General features: G+C 30.7%; 4 protein-coding genes across 4 annotated transcripts; all 4 read left to right on the forward strand.

Annotated features, from left to right (window-relative positions):
• The first annotated feature begins 10,396 nt into the window (after nucleotides 1–10,396).
• Nucleotides 10,397–10,684, forward strand: LOC114408422 (auxin-responsive protein SAUR21-like). The gene has a single exon (XM_028371465.1). The coding sequence runs from the start codon at nucleotides 10,397–10,399 to the stop codon at nucleotides 10,682–10,684; it is 288 nt and encodes a 95-aa protein (XP_028227266.1).
• Nucleotides 10,685–14,095: 3,411 nt separating this feature from the next.
• LOC114408420 (auxin-responsive protein SAUR20-like) lies at nucleotides 14,096–14,728 on the forward strand. The gene has a single exon (XM_028371463.1). It carries the CDS (start codon nucleotides 14,162–14,164, stop codon nucleotides 14,480–14,482), a length of 321 nt encoding a protein of 106 aa, XP_028227264.1. The 5' UTR covers nucleotides 14,096–14,161; the 3' UTR covers nucleotides 14,483–14,728.
• A 4,798-nt stretch (nucleotides 14,729–19,526) lies between these two features.
• On the forward strand, nucleotides 19,527–20,251 carry LOC114408421 (auxin-responsive protein SAUR23-like). Its single transcript, XM_028371464.1, has one exon. It carries the CDS (start codon nucleotides 19,596–19,598, stop codon nucleotides 19,881–19,883), a length of 288 nt encoding a protein of 95 aa, XP_028227265.1. The 5' UTR covers nucleotides 19,527–19,595; the 3' UTR covers nucleotides 19,884–20,251.
• An 839-nt stretch (nucleotides 20,252–21,090) lies between these two features.
• LOC114408270 (pentatricopeptide repeat-containing protein At3g12770-like) lies at nucleotides 21,091–22,509 on the forward strand. The gene has a single exon (XM_028371312.1). The coding sequence runs from the start codon at nucleotides 21,091–21,093 to the stop codon at nucleotides 22,507–22,509; it is 1,419 nt and encodes a 472-aa protein (XP_028227113.1).
• The last annotated feature ends 3,004 nt before the right edge of the window (nucleotides 22,510–25,513 follow it).

A 25,513-nucleotide genomic window follows, 5' to 3' on the forward strand; every position in this document is an offset into this window, starting at 1 on the left:
ATTTCTTAATACAGTAGGTTTTTCAATTTGATTGGTACACATTCTTCAAATTTTATTTTCTAGTATTTCATATCACAAAATCATAACATTTCAATTTTTATTATGATCCGGTTTCCATTCCTATTGTGATTCCATTTGCGTAACTAGATAAGTAAAAAATCTTATTATGCATAAAATAGAAAATGAATTATTTGAATAATTATTGTTCCTTTTCATTCACGGTTAACTCACTTTATATATTGATTAATTGAATATTCATTTCTTTGGCTTGAAAAATATCTGACCATGTTATAGTGTTGGATGTAAGTGAGACAAAATTAATTGGAGGTGCTAAAGCAGATAAGTACATTATCCATAAAACTTTCTGTCACCTTTTCTGTTAATTCAAAATTGTTGGTTAGTATTCCTCTCGTAACCACTTTGTATGAGTGTTGAAATTCACCAATTAGTTGCCCTTGGCAATTGGTTCAGTTATGCAGGCTATCAACTGTGATATGTTGTTTCAAATCACCAAGTTCAAAAATAAAAGTTATTATTTCAAATTAACCAAATACCAATGAGTTTGAAATGTACATCTTGATATTTGAATAATTAAATAGATCTAAACACCAAAACCATAACAGAGACAGAGAACTTACAGTGCGAATGAGATTGAAAGTTGAAACTGAGGTAATATAGAGTTCAAAATTAACACAATTGATCACTTTATGTTACAGAATGAAAAGGACAATGAAATAATAAAAGAGGTTGCCCAAGTACTAGATTAGGTAATCTAAGTACTGGATTAGAATTATGGCATGCATTTAAAGAGATTGCCTCCAAATATAGCTTCCAAGTACTAGCAGGCATTAGATAAAAGTTACGTTACAAAAGTTTGATCAAAATATTTGATATGTTTAGAGCATGTTTGAAACATGTGAAGCACGCCATTACAGTTCTCTTTCACAGGCATACATTTCAAAAGGTGGGGCATGTATTCTCATATCTCATGTGTCATCCTTGATAAAAACCTTCAAGACAATACCATGTGGTCTTTATTGAACATTGTCTCTCGCTAAGCACGGTTGAATAACCCATTCAACATCCAATTTGATAGGTTTACGCCATCTATATGTATCCGTCATTGGGTGTACAAGAAACACAAATCATTCTTGTACTGAAGCATCAGAATTAAAGTACACTGCTTTTTCTTCTATTACTTCTTTCAGCTCATTCTTTGGTGTATTGTGTGAAAAAAAAGGCAATGGGAATTCGCTTACCTGGTATTAGACGATCATCATCCAGTGCAAGCCAAGCATCTTGCAAGGATGTGGAAGTTCCATAAGGGTATCTTGCAGTGTATGTTGGAGAAAAAATGAAGAGGTTATTGATTCCAGTATCATTCTTGAACGAGCCTTTATTTCAAGAATTGCTTAGAGAAGCTGAAGAATTTGGTTACTATCATTCTATGGGTGGTCTCACACTTCCCTGCATGGAGGATGTCTTCTTAGATATAGCTTCTCACTTGAAAAGGTTATAATTCATACTGCAAAACATCCCGGCGTACGTAGACTAGTTGAGAATTTTGTATAGCAAGCTTTTCTTTTTTTTCATTTTTTTGTTTCCCCTGAAGTGGAAAAGTGTAATCTGAATGAGAACCTTGTGAAATTATGTTGTTAAGAATTATCTGTTCATTTGGTCTATTTAAATGAACAGAAATACATGCAATAGCACAAACCCGTACTAATTTTGGAGATACTGTGTATCACATATTATGTGAAGGCATAATAATCATTTCCAATATCTTCAGAGACCACCCAAAGACAGAATTTACTACTGTCCTGCAACATACAGAAAGTTGATGACCATGATAAATGTTCTTCCCTTTTAGGCATAGGTATATAATGCCCAATTTTTCAGAAACTCAGACCATAATGATCGTTCAACTATCAACGATAACAGATTGATATGAAAATTTCAGTGTCAGTGGGACAATATTTGTTACCGGGGGCTAAAACCTGCATAAAAATTTATTGCCCGTCTTTACCTGAGCAAATTGAAGTCAAAATGAAGAAAGGGATATGGTAATAATTGATCCAAGCTTAGAATGATCATGTCTTAGTCACCAATTAATTTTACTTTGAAAAATTGAGTTACGATAAAGAAAATCACAAAGGGCCCTGTGCACTTCACATGGGTTTGTCGTTAAGATATATAGTTGTGAGAAAGCACAGTTATTAATTTTGAATAGAGTCATTTTAGTATATGAATCCAACAGGCAACAGACCAACAGCAACCCTAGATTTAAGGTTTCTATCAGCCAGCTAGCGTTCCCTGAATCATCATAATCACCTTTTATTTTAATGACAGAAAACATATTTACTTGTAGCGAAGAGGGTAACTCCACAATAGTAATTGCACTTCAGATTATGTAAAGACTAATGTTTCTAGACAAACAGCCTTTCACTGGAGTCATATATAATATGGACAATGAATTAACTACTAAAAACAGATGGTAAATCCATCAACTAATAGAGTCGGGCTTACCAATGTCATTTTGAATCAGTTCTCATGTCAAGAACATCTAAGTATTGCTAAGGAATAATTTGGCTTTAGTCATGGCCATACAATTCCCTGGGGAGAAGACATTTTCATTAATCTCACCTCTGTCTCACATGCTGCATAAGGACAATTTCTTATGTTTTCAGTAGGATGAATATAAAGTCAATATTTCTCTTTTGAAAATAGTGTTCCAATCAAGAATTTATAGTAATAATGGTATTTTTAAGTACCCTTTCAAAGGATTATAGAAGCTAAAAAATCCAGGTTAGAATTAATCTCTCTCTGGAAAAAACGATCACACTGTAAACAGCAAATAGCTAGCGACTGAAGTTAAGTGCCAAGATTGACAGCAGTTTCTCCACGACACTTGTGAGGATCCATTTTTCCCATGCACAGCCATATAACCTCAGCAACTTGTTCAGAACTTCGGATGAAGCATGACATATCACATAAAAGTCAATTGGAAGTTGAAACATATCATGTTTCGCAATTTTCTCAAAAGTCTAATGCTCAATTCTTTAGACTAAAATCACAAGGACTCCTCATGCATTTCACATGGACTTGTCGTCAAAGTAAGCCACTAATTTTGAATGGAGCCATCATACAATATTTAAGCAACGGCAGCCTTTGATTTCAAGCTCCTAGCAGCCAGTCAATATTCAAACATTTACTACTAGAGATTAGCGAAGAGTGTGACTCGATCGACAAGAGGAATGGCACACTTCACGTTATGTATAGACATGTTTCCAGAATTATAGCCTTTCAACAGAACCATAGAATATGAACACGGAATTAAGTTCTCAGAACAGAGGTAAAGCCATCAAATAAAAGAGATCAAAGTTTAGTAATACTTATCCAATTATGAGAAGTCTTCCATTTCTTATTTTTAAGTCCAGCCGGATAAAAACGTGTATTTCAAATTACTATTTTTTGGTAAAAAGAAAAGGACGATATCATTTTTAAAACCAATCCACATTGCATATGCTACTTCCTTATAAATATGTAAGGATGGTAAGCGATAGAATCAAAAGATCATTGTCTGAATTATAATTTGTTGTTATTTTTTAATATTTTTATTTAAAGAATAAAATTAAATTAATTATGAAATATTAGCAAAATAAAATAATATAAAAGAAAATTGTCTGGTGAAGAATCAACTTGCTGTTTCATTGCTTCTATTTCAGTAGGACAGATCATATAAAAGCCAATTGGAAGTGGGAACACGTCAAGGATATGTATATATGAATTTGTGTTATGCAAGTTTCCCGAAAGTCTATCGTTCAAATTCATTTTGATTTTCAATTGTTGAATTATGTCATTCCCTTGTTCCCTGCAATATAGTTTGTTAACAACTAAGCCAAATGACAAAATACATTTTGGAAATCCCTAATTTAAATAAAACACAACATAACAAAAAAAAAACGTCTACCATTTTCCCACCAGAGTTTAATTGACTAACTTCACCATTTCCCTTCATATCTTTTAATGGATTACAGTTAACAACAATGACTATTTCGAAAGCTTAATTGGTCCCTCCCCCCCTAATTTTTTATATCTAGTGGTCCTTCTTCTTAATAATCCTTTCTTAAAATAGCTAGATGAATGAATACTATGACCTGGATCGTAGGGTTTCTTCACTCTTCTGTCAAAACATGTGCGTGCTCTCAGGTCTTTGATCATGTTCCACAATTTATTTCTTCACTCTTCTGTCAAAACCTAAAAGAAGCTCGATCACAATCCCAAGTAGGCACAGTTTATAGGTACTAATCTCAAGTACTAGAAGGCAGCTGCCTTTAAGATGAACAAAATATTTTATATGTTCTAGACTCTAGAGCATGTTTCAAACATGTGAAGCACACCATTACACACAGGTCTCTTTCGTTGCCCTGCTTTCCAAAAGGTGGGACATGTATTCTCATATCTCATGTCATCCTTCACGAACACTTTCAACATAATACCATGTGATCTTTAATGAACACTGTCTCTCACTAAACCCCGTTGAATAATTCTTTTAACATCTAATTCCGTAAAGAATGGTTAATTTCCACCATCTATATATATCCCTCATTTGTACTCACAAGCAACACAGATCATCCCAATACTAGTTAACTGTTTTCTTCTACTACTTTGAAATCATTCTGCTGATTAGTGTGTGCAGAAACAGAAAAAAATGGGTTTTCGCTTACCTGGTATTAGATGTTCATCATTCAGTGCAAGCCAAGCATCCTCTTGCAAGGTTTCAGAAGTCCCAAAAGGGTATCTTGCAGTGTATGTTGGAGAGAAAATGAAGAGGTTCTTGATTCCAGTATCATTCTTGAACGAGCCTTTATTTCAAGAATTGCTTAGCCAAGTTGAAGAGGAGTTCGGTTACTGTCATCCCATGGGTGGTCTCACAATTCCCTGCAAGGAGGATGTGTTCTTAAATATAGCTTCTCGCCCGAACCGGCTATAATAATTCATACAACAAAAGATCCTAATCCCTAAATAAACTAGTTGACACAACTTTGTTCAGAAGGTTTTTCTTTTTTCAATTTTGTTGTTTAATTCCCCTTAAGTGGAAAAAAATTCATCTGAATGAGAACCTTATGAAACTAAGTTGCTGCGAATTATATATCCGTTGTCTTTTGTCTATATATCTAAATGAAGTATAAAGCCACAAGCAAAAAACCTGTGGTGCTAATATATAAGAGACATTGTGCGTTACATAGTTATGTGGATGTACATTAATTAGTAATCTATTGGATATATTAAGACCACCCACAAGACAAAACTAAAATTTAACTGTACGTTTTGCAAATTATTATAATGTTTATTATCAGTTAATAGCCATGAAGAAATTTTTTTTTTCTGGCAAGGTTACCTGAATTTTTCAGGTGACCATATGGAGAAAGGAAGTCAATTAAACAGGCCGTGATGAATGTTCAGCTATCAAAATGAAGATATCTATTCATATTTATAATATATAAAGTAAGTCCAAAATGAAGATCTGTGTTGATTAATTAGGAAGCAAGCAAATCATGCAATCCATCTTCTTTTTGTTAGGGCTTCAAAATTTTATGCTAACAATCATGTTTTTGAGTATATTTCAAGTTGTATTCTCTCTTCTATTTTGATCGAAATAAAATAAGATTGTTCTTGTTAAAAAAAAAAAATCCCTGAATAGAATTATACTTCCTTTAAATTATCTTAATTATTTGAGACTTGAATTATTATTTGAATGGTTTAAGTTACTTAATTATTTAAGTTCCTATATTTAAATTGTTTCACATATTTCAGCCTAACTTCATAGCTAAGAACCTTAGTACAAATATCAAAAGAAAAGACTAAATAATATTTTTCTACTTGTCTTTATCCATCATGACCACTTTTGCAAGTCTTAAAACATTTTTTCCTCATTATTTATTAGAATTAATTTAAAATATAATTTAAAGGTTCACCAATTACAAATATAAGAAATGATTATATATTTTATTGTAAAGATTTTACTGAATCGTTTATATTTACATGTGATCTACACAGAAATATTTTATCGAGATGTCATACGCGAAAATTAATCACTTTATTTTTTAAATATAAAATATATAAAAAGATACCTTTTATTTCAATAAAAATTAAAATAATGTAATTAACTTATATACCCGCATAACACACAGATCAATGTCTAGTTAGGGTTTATTTAATTTGGAAAAAACTTTTCTATAAGTATTTATAAGATAATAAAATAATAAAATAAATTGAATTTTTCCTATTAGTTGAAATCAACTTGTGTATTTAATTAGTTAGTTTATCTAAGTCGAGCCTTAATATTAAAATTCAGTTTGCGACGATTAATTTTACTTGGAAGACTTTAGACCAAAATCACAAGGACTCCCCATGCACTTCACATGGACTTGTCGTCAAAATATAGTTGTGACTTGTCGTCAAGCTACTGATTTCGAATAGAGTCATCATAGAATATTTAAGCAACGGCAGCCTTTGATTTCAAGCTCTTAGCAGCCAGCTAATATTCAAACAATTACTACTGCCAAGAGTGTGACTAGTCAATAGAAATGGCACTTCACATGATATGTATATATAGTCATTTTTCCATAAATATAGCCTTTCACTATACCCATATAAACAGAGGTAAAGCCATCAAATAATAGAAATCAAATTTACCGATGATTAGAAGTCTTCCATTTTAAAATTTTCAAGTCCAGCAACAAAATAATGCAAGAAATTAACAACTAATAAAACGTGTATTTCAAATTAGTGTTGAAATTGAAATTTTATGCACACTATTTGTCATCGTGGATGGGACGGAGATCAGTAGGCTACGGTAGAGCTAGCCATATGGAACTTTCCTGTGAATTTGAATGGCCCGTTCAAATCTCACTGTTTAAAAATTGCAGACATACATGATAACTCATGAATCTTATTATCCTTTGCCCCCAAGTTTCTGAAATCGAGCATAGGCTTCCCCAAATAGGCAAATAAATCTAATAATGAGGCAATTCCTGTATCCTATTGTATCTTCTACTCTTCATCTCTGGGACATGCCTTATGATACGTGCTAGTTTTTGCATTTTAAAAAAAAAATATCCTAGAGTTTTTAGTCAGAAAAAAAAATGTAATTAAGATTGGAAGAAAGGGATTCAGTTTCAAGTGAAGCCGTATAAACCAGTCAATTGTCTCCAATTAATAAGTCCAATTCTATAAAAACAGTGTGAATATAATTTAAATCTAGCTAGCTAAGTTTTGATGGGGACTAGGAAATAATTAATCACGGAATTCCATTCAGTGGACTTGTATTTCGATTAGATCAGTATAGTCAGTACATGTTTTGTACGGCAAAAATTTCCAGATAGTTTTTGAGGGGTAATGCATGTGGATCCAACCAGCAATTACATTTCCATCTCACAAAAAGAGTGGTTGATCTTGATATATATCAAAATGTAACTCTAATCACTTACGCTATCTTGTCAAGAAATAGTAGACTCGCGTTATGATTAGATCAATGGGGTTTACCTTCCCATCAGTACTGGACTTGTATTATATATGATTAGATGAGTACAAGGAAGTATATGTTTTTGCATGCGCAGCAAATAATCAGATGATATTGGACCGAAAGAAAAACAAAAGTCATCAGATGATATTTGAGGGAAACGGAGATCTAATTTAAATTTCCACCATGAAAAGAGTGGTAGAAACTTGCATTAAATTACATCTTGTCAACAGACAGTATGCATACGTGTTTAAAAGTTGAAGGCTAGCTCTAACCTGCGGAAGCAAAACTTGAACAATCATGAATTGTATGATTGTATCCTCTTTCTCAAATCACTCAAGACTGAAAGGAAAATTTGCTGTCAATGTTAAATAATTTGGTGAGCCACCTATGGATTAAGATCCTCTACAGTCCAAATTGTGATCCTGCACAATCCTTAACCTTTCAAAAGATTTTTGTTTTTGTATTAAATTCAAGCATGAAAGTTCCTTTTAAAATTTAATCATCGTTGGATTTAGAACTGCGCCCAATGCAGTTCAATCATCAACTGGATGCAGGAGATCCGATTCCAGCTAGCTGCAGGTGTTCTCTCAGAAATGGTCAGCCTCTGCAATAAACATGATTTCGCCATTGTCTATTGAGTACACACCGATAATAATCTTTTGAATGCATAATTATTACATTACCGATTCTTCTACGGCCTGTACGTGCTTTCATCTACAAGGTGCGGGTTGAGTTTAGTCTACTAACTACTAACTACTCTTGCTGAAATGTTAAAGATTTTTTTTCTATTTAATATTATTCCAATTATCATCTATATTTATTCATATACTCTAATCATAATTCCTCATGTGAAAGAGTTTAATTTATTTTTTTTTCTCAAATCTCTTTAAGAGATAAAACAGTTGAATTACATTAATAGCAAATATGTATAGCAGGCTAAATGAAATTATTATATCCCAAATTATTTAAATGTCATTTTCCAATTCTTTTAGAGATAACAATTTCTAATGTTACTCCTAAAACTTATTATGAATATGGGTTATCAAATCACAATCAATAAAATTAAGCACAGAAGAAAGACAATGAAATTGAAATAAAATTAGATAGATAAGAAGAATAGTTACATCAAAAGTAATTAGTTGTTAAACTCCTAATAAAAGGAGTAGTGAAGGGAGTAGATAAGAAAAGGAATGGGGGGAAGGAATAACTCTTAATGGTTGATCCTTCTGTTTCTAGTCTTTGCCTTCTATAAATAATTGTATTCACTTGAATATTCTTTGTATCTTTTCTCCTTCTCCTCTTCCTTTTTTTATAGATGCAGTTTAGCTTGGATTTCACACAATTTTTGCCCTAAGCGCGATTGTCACGCTTAGCAAGTAAGATGATAATCTCGCGCTTAGCGCTTGACTTGTGTTGAGCGCATCTTCGCGTATCAGACTTCTCCATATTTTGCTGGCGCTTCTCCATATTTTGCTGGCGCTAAGTGTGTTCTGCCTAAGACACAATAAGCGAACATATTCAGATCTTCAATTTTTTTTCTGAGGCTTTACTTGGTTTTTCTAAGGCAATTATTCACTAAGAACTATAAATTTACAAAACTTGAACACTTTCTGCATAAAAACTTAAATGATATTAAAATTCTAATTATTCACATAAAAATGAAGAAACAATAGAAGAAAACTAATAATTTTTAATGATTTAATTCCAAAATATAATTATACACAACAATTATAAATACACCATATATATGTTAAACCTTTCTCATCCAACTCAACTGTGGAACCTGTTTCAACTTTTAAGTCCAACTCAATTTTTATTAGAATACATAAAAATACACTTCTCATATAACTTGCAATAAAAACTTGTCTTTTAATTTCTCAAAAACTTAAATACTAGTTAGTGAAATCTTTTTTATATAAAGAGCCAAAAGATAATATTAAATATTGAAGAAAAATACATTTCAATTAATTTTTTCCTAAAAAAGAATATATATATATATATATATATATAACCAAAGACACCAAAGGATTAGGCGTGACTCTTTCTTTATATTTAAATATTTTACATGAAAATGACTAATATTAATAATATAATGTAATCAATAATAGTGTACAACGATACAATAAATAAACATTTAAATAACTAACACAAATGAGTGGACTTGCATTCTCATCAGATCACTAGTATAATCAGTACATGTGTTGCACGGCAGATAACCAGATGGTTTTGGGCGGAAATGTGGATCTATAGCCAATTAGATTTCCATCGTACAACAGAGTGGTTGATACTATATCCAAATACATAATCAAATTTGGTCTCTGGCCTATTTATATATACCATCTTGTCAAGAAATTAAAGTAAACTCGCACTATAATTAGATAAATAGGTTCACCTTCCAATCAGTGTACTTGCATTAAATGATTACAGATCAGTTTGCATGTATGTTATATGTACCAATAATCAGATGATATTTGAGGGAAAATGTGGATCTAATCTAACCAATAAAATTTCCACGGAGCAAAAGTGGTAGAAAAATTACTTGCATTTATATCATCTACGTTGAAATAATTAAATTTGTAATTCACCTATAGTTATCTAAGAAATTATCAGCCTTTGAAATAAATAAGCAGTGAAGGCCCTGAAGGAACTCATCAACACCTTTTTGCCCCTAAGTTTGAGAACACACTGCGTGATCTTTTGAATACATATGTCCCACACTAATAAACCATGCATGTCAACTTTCACACCACTGATTCTTCCTCACACACTTTCCTCTATAAATACACAAGTATATCCTAAACATTTTTCATCCAACTCAATTGTGAAAAACAATAACCACTTCCAAATTCTAAGTTCTAACCAATAAATATGGCTATTCGTTTGCCTTGTGTTTTGAGTGCTAAACACATTTTTCGCCGATCTAATGCAGCTGCAACATCACTGGATGTGCCTAAAGGGCACTTTGCTGTGTACGTAGGAGAGGGTGAAAAGAAGAGATTTGTGATACCAGTGTCATATTTGAATCAGCCTTCATTTCAAGAACTACTAAGTATAGCCGAGGAAGAATTTGGCTTCAGTCATCCAATGGGTGGCCTTACTATTCCCTGCACAGAAGACATTTTCCTTAACATCACCTCTGCCTTACGTAGGCTATGACATGATGCAGCCAAAGTAAATCTGAAGACAGTTCTTGTTTTATGGTTTTTGCCTTTCAACATGGGGTTGACAAAGTTGCCCATGCAAAAAAGTTTTCTGTGCTATTGGATTTTGAGACTATATTGCAAGTGTATCGTAGGCAAAGAACATAACTTTAAAAAATGGATTAAAAACATGACTATATTCCATGTTGTTTTTTTTTTACATTTTTACCCTTGTGATTTTGGTTCTTTGCGTGAACTTGATATTTAAAGTTTTTTTTTTTTTTTACAAAGACTATATAATGAATATAGAATATAAAATCTCATACATACCAGTACTCAAATTTCTCGTCACTGAATCAATCCTAATAGGTTTCTTGATATCTAAAGTATAGCCTGTAAAATTGTTCAGAAAAAATGCGATAGAGGACCAAACTAATCCAAATCAATTGCTGAAATTACGGATTTCATGTTTTATAAAACACACTAGGCATGTTTTATCTCTAATCTCTTCTTGTGTTTACGAATTGTAAAGGGACAACAATTCATTGATTGAGTGGCAAACTAAACTAGTCAATTGAATTAAAATGTGAAAAATACCTTTTAATTTAAGAGAAATCATGTTTATTATAAAAACAAATTGCACAAATTAAGCATATACGAAACTCTCTCCTTAATTTGTCAAATAGATTTTTTTTTAATCTTCAAATAACAAATACAACACATACACATATATTCCTGTAGTTTCGTACAATTTTCTCTGGTATAACAACTCCTGATTTTAAATGAAATAATAATAGGAGCAAAAAAGCCCAGCATGAGTCACGACTAGGCACTACACAATAACATCACATGGGTTAAAAGAGTTAATTCATTCCTTTACAAACGCGGATCAACTCATCTAAATTATTAAAAATAGGAAAAAATGAAAATAAATAAAATTTAAAATAATAAATGAGATGAGAAGAAAAAGTGTGAATATTGAAATAAGTTTGCATCAAGACTTTTAGTTTTGGAGATTTTGAATTAAAAGGAGAAAGAAAATTGGCCTGACACACTCATCATGTCATGACTCGCTACAACTCACAATATATGCGAGTTAAGAGGCAAATAATATACCTAACCTAATCTGCTAAGAAGTGAGCAAATTGACATCATAAGTATAACCTATTTGGCTACTTTGTTATCGCAAGTCGCTAGATGGTGGCCACATGGGTCATGTCGTTATATCAGATTGTTGTTGGACTTAGGGAGATCAAGGTTTAATTTGGATTAATTAGCTTCAAAATTTTTTTAAAAAAACTCATTAATCTGATCAAGGAAATAAATTGCGATTCAGTTTAGATTGATTTAAATATAATATTGCATTTGAATCAATTTATGAGATGTATATTACTATGTTTAAATCATCCAATTTGATTCATACCACTTTTAATTCGATTTTATATATTTATCCATAAACTAATATTAAATAAATCTAAAAGAATATACAACTCATCTCATAATTTATCTTATTGGATGTGGTCACCTATTCTTTTGTTCTCACATAAATGGTCAGCCATTTTTTTCGTTCTCCTGTTAAAGCAAGTCCTATATCGATCAAGATAACAACAACTAAAGGAATATAATTAGTGCGAGGCACTCAAAATAGTCTCGATATTTTGAACAATATGGCAACTCCACTAGTCAGTTCACAAGGCCACTCTCTCACAGGCTTGCTCGAAATATTCCAACACTCCCTTAATTTTCTTTTGCTCCAAAAACTATTTATAGTTATCAACTGATCCAAAACATCAGTGAACTTATGATTCAATTATTGTATATGCTCACGTGTTTCATCAAGATATTATTCTTTTTTTTTCTCTTCAAACAAAATAGATAAATATGAAGCCAATTTTTCTCTTTTGGAAATAGTTTATTGACCAAGAATTTGTAGTTAAAATGGTATTATTAAATCCACTTTCGAAGGATTATACAAGTCAAACTCATGTCAGAATAAACCCTTCTTTGGCCAAACAATTCGACTGCAAACAGAGATAGCGTCTAAAGTCTAAAGAAGCCGAGTGCCAGAACTGACAGCTAGCAGTTCCTGAACAACACTAAATTAGTCTCATTTCTCTAATCAATTCAGTTAGAGTGATTAGTGCAGTTTGTTAGTTTTATAATTCACTTATAGTAACTCAATACACAATACTTTTCATTCTTCTCCCAATTTATTTGTTTCATATGAGGATCCATTTTCCCCATGAACAGCCATACAATCTAAGCATCTTGTCACAACTTTAGCTGGCACGTACAGGAACAAATCATATAAAAGCAATTTGTAAGTTGGAACAACTCAACACTATACATGAATCTGTGCCATATGAAAATTTCCAAAAAGCCTAATGCCAATTGATTTTGATTTCTAATACTTATGTTACATTAATTATTTCCTTGTTTCATGCATAACTAAAAGTCATCTATCCTTTTTTGAAATTCTATTGAAACTTAAATAACTAGGGTGCTCATTCAAATTTTACTTGACACAAATAGCTAGACAGAACAGTCAACGAGTTTACGGTATTAATTAACAAGTTCCTCTTTGCTCTTGAATATTTTCGACTTGTGTGATCTGATCAAAGCTAGTAGTACATAGAGTTTAGCCAGAAAAAAAAAAATACAAGATAGGGAGAAAGGGATTCAGTTTCAACTTTCAAGTAAAGACTTAAAAAACAGTCAAATTGTCTTCAATAAATCCAATAGTAAAAGCAGTCTGAATTCAATTTGAATCTAGTTCAGGTTTGATGGTGGCTAGGAAATAATTGGTCACGGAATTCCAATCAGTGGACCTGCATTCTGATTAGATCAGTATAATCAGTACATGTTTTGCACGGCAAATAAATCCATAATTCCAGATGGTTTTTGAGGGGAAATATGGATCTAACCAATTAAACTTCCATCATACAAAAAAGCGGTTGATACTATACCTATACCCAAATGGGACGCTGACCATTTAATTATTAAATTTGGCCTCCGGCCCATTTATACCATCTTGTCAAGAAAAAGTTGACTCGTATTATGATTTGATCAATGGGGCTTACCTTCCAAATCAGTGGACTTGCATTAAGATTAGATAAGTCCAAAATAATAAGATGATATTTGAAAGGAAATGTGGATCTAATCTAACCAATTAGATCTCTTCCGTACAAAAGAGGTAGAAACTTGCATTTATATCATCTATGTTGAAATAATTAATTCGTGAACCATCTACATGTGTTCTCTAAGACAAGATCACTTGGTCATCAACACGTTTTCGCCAATAAGTTTGAGTACACACTGCGCGTTCTTTTGAATGCATGTGTCCCACACTAATAAATCATATGTCTACCCTCACCACTGATTCTTCCTCGCGCTTAATTTCATCTATAAATACACATCATATTCTAAACTTTTTTCACACAACTCAAGTGTGAAACACAACAACCTCTCCCAAGTTCTAACCAATACTTCTGTGATGGCTATTCGTTTGCCTAGTGTTTTGAGTGCTAAATACATTCTTCGCCGATCAAATCTGTTTGCAAATCATGCAGCTACAACGTCACTGGATGTGCCTAAAGGGCACTTTGCTGTGTATGTAGGAGAGGGTGAAAAGAGGAGATATGTGATACCAGTGTCATATTTGAATCAGCCTTCATTTCAAGAACTGCTAAGTATAGCGGAGGAAGAATTTGGCTTCAGTCATCCAATGGGAGGCCTCATAATTCCCTGCACAGAAGAAAATTTCCTTAACATCACCTCTGGTTTAATAGGCTATGACATGATACAACCAAAGTAAATCTGAAGAAAGTTTTTGTTTCATGTTTTTTGCCTTTCAACATGTGGTGTTGAGAAAAGTTTGCCCGTGCAGAAAGGTTTACTATGCAAAGAACATCAGTACAAAATGAATGGATTAAAAACTTGACTATATTCCATGTTGTTTATAGTTCTTTTACCCCTTCTTTTATTCCTTTTTGTGTGTTTCGCTGCTGTTAATTATATCTGGAGTAGAAATTAAGTATCAAAGTAACTTCGATATCCTTAAGGAGGTTTAAGTATATAACTTGTAGAATGATTCTTGTTGTCAGAAAATGCGATAGAGGACCAAACCAACCAAAATCATTGTTATTTAATTCTAGTTTCATGCTCTCCTACACTCGTTCTTCATGCATTAGCATATTCTTGCTCCTACCCTTGGTTCGGTTAGTCTTAGACCTAGTTCATTAGCTTATGCTATTGGTATTTTCTTCATCATCAATAGCTAGTTCTCTTTGTTTTCTCTTGTCTTTCATTTCTTTTGTTTAAAAAAACAATAGGTTGAAAATTATTCCATTGTCGGATAATACTAGAGATGAAGATTTCTCTATTGGTTTAATTAGAAATTCATCAAAATAACATTTTTAACTAAGAAAGTTATAAAGTGTTGCACATATAAATTTTTACACTACCTTCAACAAAGAGAGAAGAAATTATATATGTGTGATAGGAGAAAAAAAATCTAACAAAAAAAAATAGAATTTAGAAAAATTTCAAGGTTTGAGTAAGACTATTTGATGAGAGTGATATATATATATATATATATCTTATTAAAAAATAATATAAAATCCATCAAATTTCATCCTAAAACTGAGTTCATGAAAATTTGTATATAAATAAAATCCAATTAGGACTATCCAATTTTTTAAAAGATTTTTAAATGTCGAAAGACTATTAATAAGTTGTAAGAAATCTTATTAAATACTACTAAATTTGACTTTGTTGTATTTCTTTAAAAAATTGGATAATACTAATTGGATACCATAAAATCTAATTACTTATATAATTGAAAAGTCTTAATTCAGTTGATTGGATACCACACAAAAAAATTATAAAAAAAAAAGTATTTAAAACTCTTTGAAATCTTTATCAATACATGCCTAAAGGCGAAGGACCCAAAATCTTTTATGTAACAGCAATTAATGACTATTCGGAATTCTTAATTGGTTTCTTCCCTTTTTTTTGTATTATTGTTAGTGGTCCTTTTCATTGATAATCCTTTTTTCAAATTCCATTAATTAGAACTTAAACACCTAGGGAGCATATTGTAACTAAATTCGACACAAATAGACAAAACAGTCAATATGGGTTTACGGTATTGCCAAGTTTCTCTATGGTCTAAGAATACTTGTTATCGACATCTATCAGCTGACAAAACAAGTAGCATCTTAGGATTTGGTCAGAAAAAAGAATAAAGATGAAATAGTAGTACTTAAGTTAGGAAATTAAAGAAAAGGATTCGCTTTCAACTTTCAAGTGAAGTCATATAGATCAGTCAACTACCTCCAATAAATCTAAGACTATAAGCAGTCCGAACTTAATTTAAATTTAGTCAGATTTTGAATGTTGACTTGGAAATAATAGATCATTGAATTCCAATCCGTGGACTTCATTCTGATTGGATCAGTACAATCAAATATTCAAATGATACTGGAGAAGAAATGTGAATATAACCAAAAAAATTCCATCGTACAAAGGAGTTGTTGATATAATGCCCAAATGAAAGTCTAATCAAGTTCAGTCACTGTATGGCCCAGTTATATTTTGTCAAGAAATAGTAGAGTCGCATTATGATTAGATCAATGGTTTTTATCTTCCAATCTATGGACTAGCATTATTAGTTTATGACTTAGTACATATCAGTATATGTTATGGCACAGCTAAGAATCGGATGATATTTGAGGCGAAATGTGGATCGAATGTAGCCAGTCAGATTTCTACCGTACAAAAAAGAGTGGTAGGAACTTGCACTCACATCATATCTTGTCGACAAACAGTAGACACACCCGTGTTTACTGAAAATTATTTGTGGATGTTTGGAGTTTATTTGACACTTAGTAAAAGAAAGAGATACGAGAGAATAACGTAGAACTATTTTAATCTGTGCGTTGCACGGATTTTTTTAAATATATATATATAAATAAAATAATAATTTTTAAATATTTTTGTATTATGTTAAATATAATTATATTATTAATGAGAAAGTTGATTAATTATATTTTCAATTGAGTTAATTTAATTTTCTAAGTATATTAAAATTTATTGTAATTTTTTATTCATTTAAGTAATAATGGTGATGTAATATCTTTTAAAAAAATAAATGTACATAAATAAAATTATTCATTTTAAAGATTTTTAGTAAAAAAATAAATATATAAATATTAAAATTGAAAAATAATATTAAATATTATATTTTTAATGAATACATGTTCTCTTTAAACTTATTAAATCTATTTAATTTTACTATAATTTATTTTTTCTCCAAATAATAATATTAGTGCAATACCAATTTGAAACATACAAGTTAAAGAATAATAGATAATATATATATATATATATATATATATATATATATATATATATATATATATATATAATGTACAATATTTATTTAAATTTGAGCATATATTTATGATAAAAATTTCAATATTTTTTAAAATTTTTGAAATACTATGAATTCTATTAAAGAGATATGGTTATTAATTATTTTTAGAACTATTATTTTACTTATTTTGAATATATTAATTTTGTGTAATATTTTTAAAGTTTTGAAGTTTGAATTAATTAACCTCACTATCGCCTAATATAAATTGAATAATCTTGATTTAATAATAATTATTATTATTATTATTTATTTTCTCATAACTTTAGTTTTATTTTCATTGCTTATTAATTTTCAAAGTTTATTTATAAAAACAATTATATGTTTGAAACTTTAAATATTATTTTTTACATATTTATTAACTTATTAAAGATGTCACCAATTATTTATATTTATTATTAATCTTTAATATGTTATTAACTATTAATTCTATTGTTTCTTTGTAATAATAATTATATTATTACATACATTAACTATTTTACATTAATGATATTTAATTAATGTTTATTATTTTTATGATCTAAATGTATAAAGATATTAAGTTATACCTTCTTATTATTAACCTTTATAAACAACTATTATGTTATTACTATTATTATTGTTATTATTATTATTATTGTGTAATATTTATTATCAATTTAATTATTTAAATTATTTATTGTAAGTTTTAGCATATATTTTAAAACTAAAAATATTATTATTAAATTGATTTTGCTAATGATAATTATTAAATTATTTACACTGATAACATGTATTCTAAAGAAAATAAATTAACCAATTGATAGTTAAAAATTATTATTCATATCATTCGACAATTGAATTAGGTTGGAAAAATAAAAATTTGTGATGAAATTATTCAAAATATGATTGATAAAAAAAATAAAATTATCACAATAATAAAATATCTTCATGTCTTGTTAAAAAAATATAATATAAAAATAAGATGTCTAATAGAGTAGTTATAGAAGAAAAAAAAATGAAACATATATAAATAACCTGAACAATGATAATAATTAAAACTTATAATAACATAACACTAAAATGAAGAAGAAGAAACATAATCAAATCTTGCAAAGAAAAAAATAATGAAAGACAACGAAAAAAATGATTAATGTAAGAACTTTCTAATAAAAACATGATATTGATTCAAATGTTTATTCAATTTCACAAAAATTATTTAAAGAAACAACTCGACCTAAAATCAAAATATAAATATAAAAAACACTAAAAATAAAAATTTAAACAAATTTATTTTTTATCAATGATGAATATAGATCTACATTATACCTTACAAATTTAAAATAGTTAAAGTTTGATTTTTGACGATGATCAATAACACGATCAAAGTATTATTTCATACATAAAAATAAAGAATAAAAGAAATGATATTGTATCAAAATATATAGTAACATAACAATAAAATGAAGAAAAAAATAACAGGAGTGATACTTGCACGTAAAAAATAATAATAAAAGACAAAGAATAAGATGATATACCTCATCCAATATAGTCTCTAATTTTTACTTGTTATTCCTCTCAAAATATACTGGATAAATGATTCATATAAAAACTTTGTAATAAAAACATGATATTAATTCAAATATTTGTTCAATCTCACAAAAATCATTCAAAGAAACATTTAGAAGAAGAAGATGAAAAATTCAAAGAAACATTTAGAAGAAGAAGATGAAAAAAAAAAGTGGTGTGTTGGTGAGTGGAAACAGTGGTTTTGTGATGGTGGTCTGTGGTAGAGTGTGTTAGTGATTTGAGATCTGGTGTGGTGTGTTGATGAGAGAAAACATGGTTTTCGGTGGAAAAGAAGAATAGAGAAGACAGAAAGAGGAAGGAGAAGAAAATGATATAATAGGAAAGAATAAAAAAATAATAATAATAAAAAAGAAAAGCAAACCTGTGAATATGCGTGAAATGTTTTACTAACGTACGCACAGTAGACTCCGTCTAGAATATGATAAGAAAAAAAATTGGAGTTTATTTGACACCTAATAAAAAAGAAAGAGATTCAAGATAGAAAAATATAGAATGTGATGAGAAAAGATAGCTAGAGCGAAAGGATAACTGTCTAATGAGATGTTAAGAATAGAGGAGCGTTCATGAATTATTATTCGTGTAGTCATGTTTAAAAGTTGGAATACTCTCACCGACCAAAACAAACATTGAATAGCGAATCCTATCCTCTTTCTCAAGTCCCTCTCAAAACTTTGCCATCTATGTTAAATCAATTTTCTAAGCCACCTAAGATGTTTTCTCAGAAATCGTCAGCCTCTGCTGTTGATAAGAAGTGAGGGCCATTAACGCGTTTCATGCCAATAAGATTGAGTACACACCGCGTGATCTTTTGAATGCATATGTCCCACACTAATAAAAACCATGCCTAATTTCATCTATAAATGCACAGCATACACTAAGCCTTTTCCATCCAACTCAACTGTGAAAAGCAATAACCTCTGACAAGTACTTACCGATATATACTACTATGATGGCTATTCGTTTGCCAAGTGCCTTGAGTGCTAGACACATTCTTCGCCGGTCTAATGCAGCTGCAACATCACTGGATGTGCCTAAAGGGTGCTTTGCTGTGTATGTAGGAGAAGGTGAAAAGAAGAGATTTGTTATACCAGTGTCATTGTTGAATCAGCCTTCATTTCAAGAACTGCTAAGTATAGCCGAGCAAGAATTTGGCTTCACTCATCCAATGGGTGGCCTTACTATTCCCTGCAAAGAAGACATTTTTGTTAACATCACCTCTGGCTTACATATATAGGCTATGACATGATGCAGCCAAAGTAAATCTGAAGACTTTTTTTGGTTGCATAGTTTTTGCCTTTCAACATGGGGTTGTGAAAAGTTGACCCATGCAGAAAGGTTTACTATGTAGTTGAATTTTCAGATTATGTTGGAAGTGTATCATAGGCAAAGAACATAAAGGGATAAAAAACATTACTATATTTCATGTTGTTCATTAATTTTTTTTTCCTCTTCTTTTAGTTCTTTCTGTGAGAACTTGAAGGCGATCTTTCACTGCTGATAATTATCTAGGTACTAATCTGGGTTTAGGTACCACTTGTACCTAGATTACTGATAATAAAAAAATAGGTACTGATCTGGAATTGAAAGTAACTTTGATGGCCTTAAGGAGTTTAAAGTACAGCTTCTAAAATTGTTGTGGGTTAAATAAGCTAAGATTATTGGAAATATTTTATTCCATCCAACCTCACATAATATGGAAGAAGGGTTATTTACGGGTTAATAACAGATGTGAAGAGGAAAAGATCGTTCGTTTAACATGAATCATTCATGCAAAACAACACCATTGAAGCATTAGAAGTGAATCAAGTGATTCAGGAATATTAACATTTTGGCTATCAAATTCATCCTGTTTCAACTGTTTTCTTTTATTATCATGTTATAAACATTGAGTCTCAATTTTACTGATAATTAATTTTGGCTGATAAGTTAGGTTTGCTGAATTTTATCTCTAGCCTTACCTTAGAACTAATTAAATTGCCCTTTTTCTGTTACTCAATTAAATAATAACAATTTAGATTTGAATCCATCTTCGAATTGGTCATAAAATATTTCGATTTTTTTCCCTTAACACACACACACATCCCTGTGTAGCTCCATAGCCCCAAGAAGACAATAAAAACATGTCATCAGAAAATGCGATTGAGAGCAATAAATCCCAAGTCTTCTTACTAATTTAATATTCTATGAAGTAAATATTAAATGAAAAGTGAATATATTTAACATGTTAAAAATATAGCATGCATTCCTTTATTTATTTAGTAAGAAGATTTGTGAATTTTAGAGATTCAAAATTATTTCACCGTACAGATTAATGGTATGAGACCGGGGAATGTATTTTTCTCTTCTATGTTTCTCTTGTCTCTTCTTACATTCGACAATTTGGAGTAATATAGTACTCGCACGCTAACATTAGCATTAACAAGGACGACTCTGCTTCTTACATGTCCAAGTCCAACGTATTTGAGTTTTTGCACCAATCCCGTGGAAGTGGCAATGTCTCAGCCATTAAGAAACTCCATGCTCAGCTACTCAGAACAGGCATGCTCTTCCTCTCCCATAATCTCCACACCCAACTCATTGCCACATATGCCGCATGCCTCCCTAACAACAACCTTCAATCCCTTAACAACTTCTTCAAATGCATGAACTCCACCAACCCATTACACTTCAACGCCATAATATCCGATTTCTGTCGCAAAGGCTTACCCTTTCTCGCTCTCGCCTCCTTCTCCTTCGTGCACGCCAACGGTGTCCCCTTGGATACATACGCTTTGTGTAGCACGTTGACCGCCTCCTCCAAAGTCAAAGATCTTAATTTAGGGAAGCAGATACACGCCCACGTGGCGAAATCAGGTTGGTCTTCTAGCGTGTTTGTGGGTAGTGCTCTCATTGATTTTTACTCCAAATTGTCGAATGTAAAAGATGCAGCCCATATGTTCGATGAAATTCCTGAGAAGAACACTGTGTGTGCCAATGCACTTTTGTCGGGTTATGCCGAGGCCGGCCTGTGGGTTCAGGAACTTCAACTAGTTAGGAAGATGCCCGTGTTGAAATTGAAGCATGATCACTTTACTTTATCAGCAGCTTTGCGTGCTTGCACTGGATTATCTGCTGTTGAAATGGGTAGGCAAGTGCATGGTTACTTGCTCCGTACGACACCTGATATAGAGAGTGATGTGTTTCTTCAGAGCGCGTTGGTTGAGATGTATGGCAAGTGTGGATTAGTGAAGAAGGCTTGGCAAGTGTTCAAGTTGGTTGGGATGGAGATTAGAAAAGAAGTAAGAAGCAGGGACGTTGTGTTATGGACTTCAATGCTTGGTGTGTATGGTAGGAATGGGCATTACAAGGAAGTGATTGATTTGTATGATGAGATGTTGGTGGAAGGAATCAGACCGGATGGAATAGCCTTCTTGACAGTGATCTCAACTTGTGGTCACACTGGCCAAGTTCATGCTGGTGTCAAGTATTTTGAGTCTATGGCTAATGATTTCAAGTTAGATCCTGGTCCAGAACATTACAGCTGCCTCGTTGATTTGCTTTGTAGGGCTGGTGAATTGCAGAGGGCGTGGGAATTGCTGAATGAGACACTCTATAAGGGAATGGGAAATTGTTCTGTGTCAATGTGGGGAGCACTACTCAGTGCTTGTGTGGATCGTGGGGATTTAGACCTGGGAAAATTGGCTGCTCAGAGGGCCCTTGAGTTAGATCCTCAAAATGTTGGGATATGCATTATGCTATCAAATCTGTATGCCCGGTTTGGTATGTGGGAGGAAATTGGTCACTTGAGGGTATTGATCAAAGCAAGAGGGCTAAAAAAAGATGTTGGATGCAGTTGGGTTCAGGTGGGTTCAGGTGACTGACTAGTCGAATAGGTTCCAAGAGGTATCTGTATCATCTCTAATTGCTACACCATGTAAAAACACAAGAGGAAAACACAGGATTCAAGTAGGTCTGCACACAAAATTGGTGGCAGAATATTTTAAATCTTCTATTTTAAATCTTGATGACGGATCTCTACTTCAAATTCTGAAGATGACCATCATCACGAGTCACAACAAAAGAAAGAAATGCTCAACTGGAATTAAAAAAAAATGATTATTAGAGTATGCAAAATTGATTTTAGTCATTAATTAATGTGTGTTTATATTAGAGTATGCAAAATTGATTTTAGTCAAAGTGTGCGTAAATAAATTAATTTATTTTAAAATAATTAGAAGAAAAATTATTTTATATTATAAATCTTGTTTGGATAATTTGATAAAAGATACTTTTAGATATATAATTATTAATATGGATATGTAACTGTCACTGAAGTAATTAAATTAATATATTAAATTTTAAAGTAAATAGAACAAAAATAAACAATATTGTCATACACACAGTAATCTATAATTGATTGGTAGCATAAAAAGCTTTTAAACTATTAGTACATTATAATTAAATTCTTAAAATAAACCATAAACTATTTTATACAGGCATGAATATACATAGAGAGTTTGAATTTGATTCCTGCAAAATACATCTTTAGGGATGATGAGGAGTTTTAAGTGTCATTAAGTCTCGAACTAAATATTAGTCTCATTTTGGATCAAAACTTGCGAGAATACTTAGGATCTCACCGAAAAACTAAATACCCTAATTGTGGTTATTAAAAAAAGAAGAAACAAGATATAAAAAATAAAAACATTTTTTTGTTGCCTAAGGACCATTTTTCTTGGACGATGCTGCCTAACAAGCTTCTGTGAACCAAATATGAACCCGACGTGAAGGAAATCAGGTTAATTATATGATAGCCCAACTAGACAGAAAAAAATGGTCAAGAAAAAAAAACTAGGAAGGCTAATGGGCCATACGGTCATACTCCAACCTAAAATTAGCCCACACGGCCACACTCTTTCTGTGGTATCTTCTCAAATGTAATTTTGAAGTTCTCTCTCTCTCTCTCTCTCTCTCTCTATATATATATATATATATGTAAATATATATATATATATAAAAAGAGAGGGGATGAAGTAGTGATATTCATCAAACTCGTTTTGTAGGGGATTAGAGTGAAAATAAAAGAAAAATAGACAAATAATAAGAGTCTTAAAATAAATAAAAAAAGGTTTAAAAATAAATTATATTAATAATAAAATCCACAATTTTAACTTTATTATTATTATTCTTCAAACCCATCAATAAAAATTCTCACAAAATACAATTTTAGAAAAGAATAACTTTTTTAAGTGTAACTAAGTCTCAAATGAAAAAATAATTTTATAGTCAATTAACAAAATCTTATAGGCATATCTTGAGAAATCAAATACTCTAATTATGTTAGTTTAACCATAAGAACTCATGAATAAAAAAAAACTATTTGATTATTATAGTAATTGGTTTATATATATATATATATATATATATATATATATATATATATATATATATATATATATCATCCAACCCGAATCCAATTTTGTTTTTTTTTTATGTTGGGAAAACTCTAACCCAAACTCAATTAAAATTGATCCTTTTTTCCTAAAAAAATGAATCAGATACCACAAATTAGATTTAATTGACATCTCCAATATATTAATTCCTAGCTTTAAGAAGAGTTGAGTCAAAAAAAAGTTTAAAGAAATAAGGAGTTGGCCAGAATACTTTACGGTGGGATACATTAATATTTCCTTGAGTACGTAGAAACAAGAGTGCACTTGGATTAACAAAAAAATGTAGAGGAATCCCAAGAAACATAAAATCAGTTGTCATAGATCATAGTTGGCCCCATTTCTAACTGGATGATGGGTTATTTTTGTGCTGTGAATGTTATTTCGGTGTACATTTCCATATTCTCAAGCCAGTGTTGTGTTTATCTGATGTCCGTTTCTCATTGGCTTAAGATGGTCCCCTATGTACAGTACGTAGTGTATATACTCCATTCAAATACTCAACCCCTTCTTTATGTTTGCTTAGGAAATTAGGAAATGAAATGAATTCCATCTCTACCAAATTTCTACCTTATAAACTATTCATATTCCCAAAACAAATACCTACTTGTCATAAATCATAATCAACTTTATCCATAGAACAAATCTTTCCTTTATCCAAAATCTCCTACTGTCTTTTCCAATCCAATACGTACCAAATATATTATACTTCAACAATAATATTATTTCAGTACATTAAAAAAATATTATTTGAGTATAATTTTCGTTCCAATATAATTAATATTATTATTTTATGAGCCTAATTTTTATATATTATTTGTGTGAAAAAATTTATATTATCAACTAATAAAAATTTGTTGTCCACATGAATTTCAATATAATTTATAGTATTATTAAAACTTGTGCACCTTTGCACTGTAATCTTTTATCACATCAAGCTCCAGTACAAAAATAAGCCATCTATACTAATAAAAAATTTATATCATATTGCCTCATAAAAAAATAAAAGATAATATTTTTTCTTAATTATAAGAAATATATAATCACTTTTAAATGTAGAAATATTTTTATTGAAATTGATAAAATATTGTTGTTTATAATATTTTTGTGTTCTCTTGTAATTTTTGTAATAAATAATTTTTTGATTTTAGTTTCTTAACTAGTGTAGTTAATGATTAAAAAAATCTTAGATGTATCACTACTTGTTAACTTTCTTTTATATCTTTAATTTATTGTGAAGTCTATTCATGAAATATCATTATTTTATTTTTTTCATAAAAATGAATATATATATTAAATTATTAAAAAATTAATTATAATTTATATATATATATATATATATATATATATATATATGAATTTGGTATTTCCTTATTTCTTAAACATTGCAAAAATATTGCAAAAATTTATTTCTATTTTGTAGATATACTACATA

This window comes from Glycine soja, chromosome 4 (assembly GCF_004193775.1).
Source record: "Glycine soja cultivar W05 chromosome 4, ASM419377v2, whole genome shotgun sequence".
Classification (NCBI taxonomy): Eukaryota; Viridiplantae; Streptophyta; class Magnoliopsida; order Fabales; family Fabaceae; genus Glycine; species Glycine soja.

Bases quoted from the DNA above. Each gene is read 5' to 3' on its own strand.
- LOC114408421 (XM_028371464.1), top strand. From the start codon at position 19,596: ATGATGGCTATTCGTTTGCCAAGTGCCTTGAGTGCTAGACACATTCTT.
- LOC114408422 (XM_028371465.1), top strand. From the start codon at position 10,397: ATGGCTATTCGTTTGCCTTGTGTTTTGAGTGCTAAACACATTTTTCGC.
- LOC114408420 (XM_028371463.1), top strand. From the start codon at position 14,162: ATGGCTATTCGTTTGCCTAGTGTTTTGAGTGCTAAATACATTCTTCGC.
- LOC114408270 (XM_028371312.1), top strand. From the start codon at position 21,091: ATGTCCAAGTCCAACGTATTTGAGTTTTTGCACCAATCCCGTGGAAGT.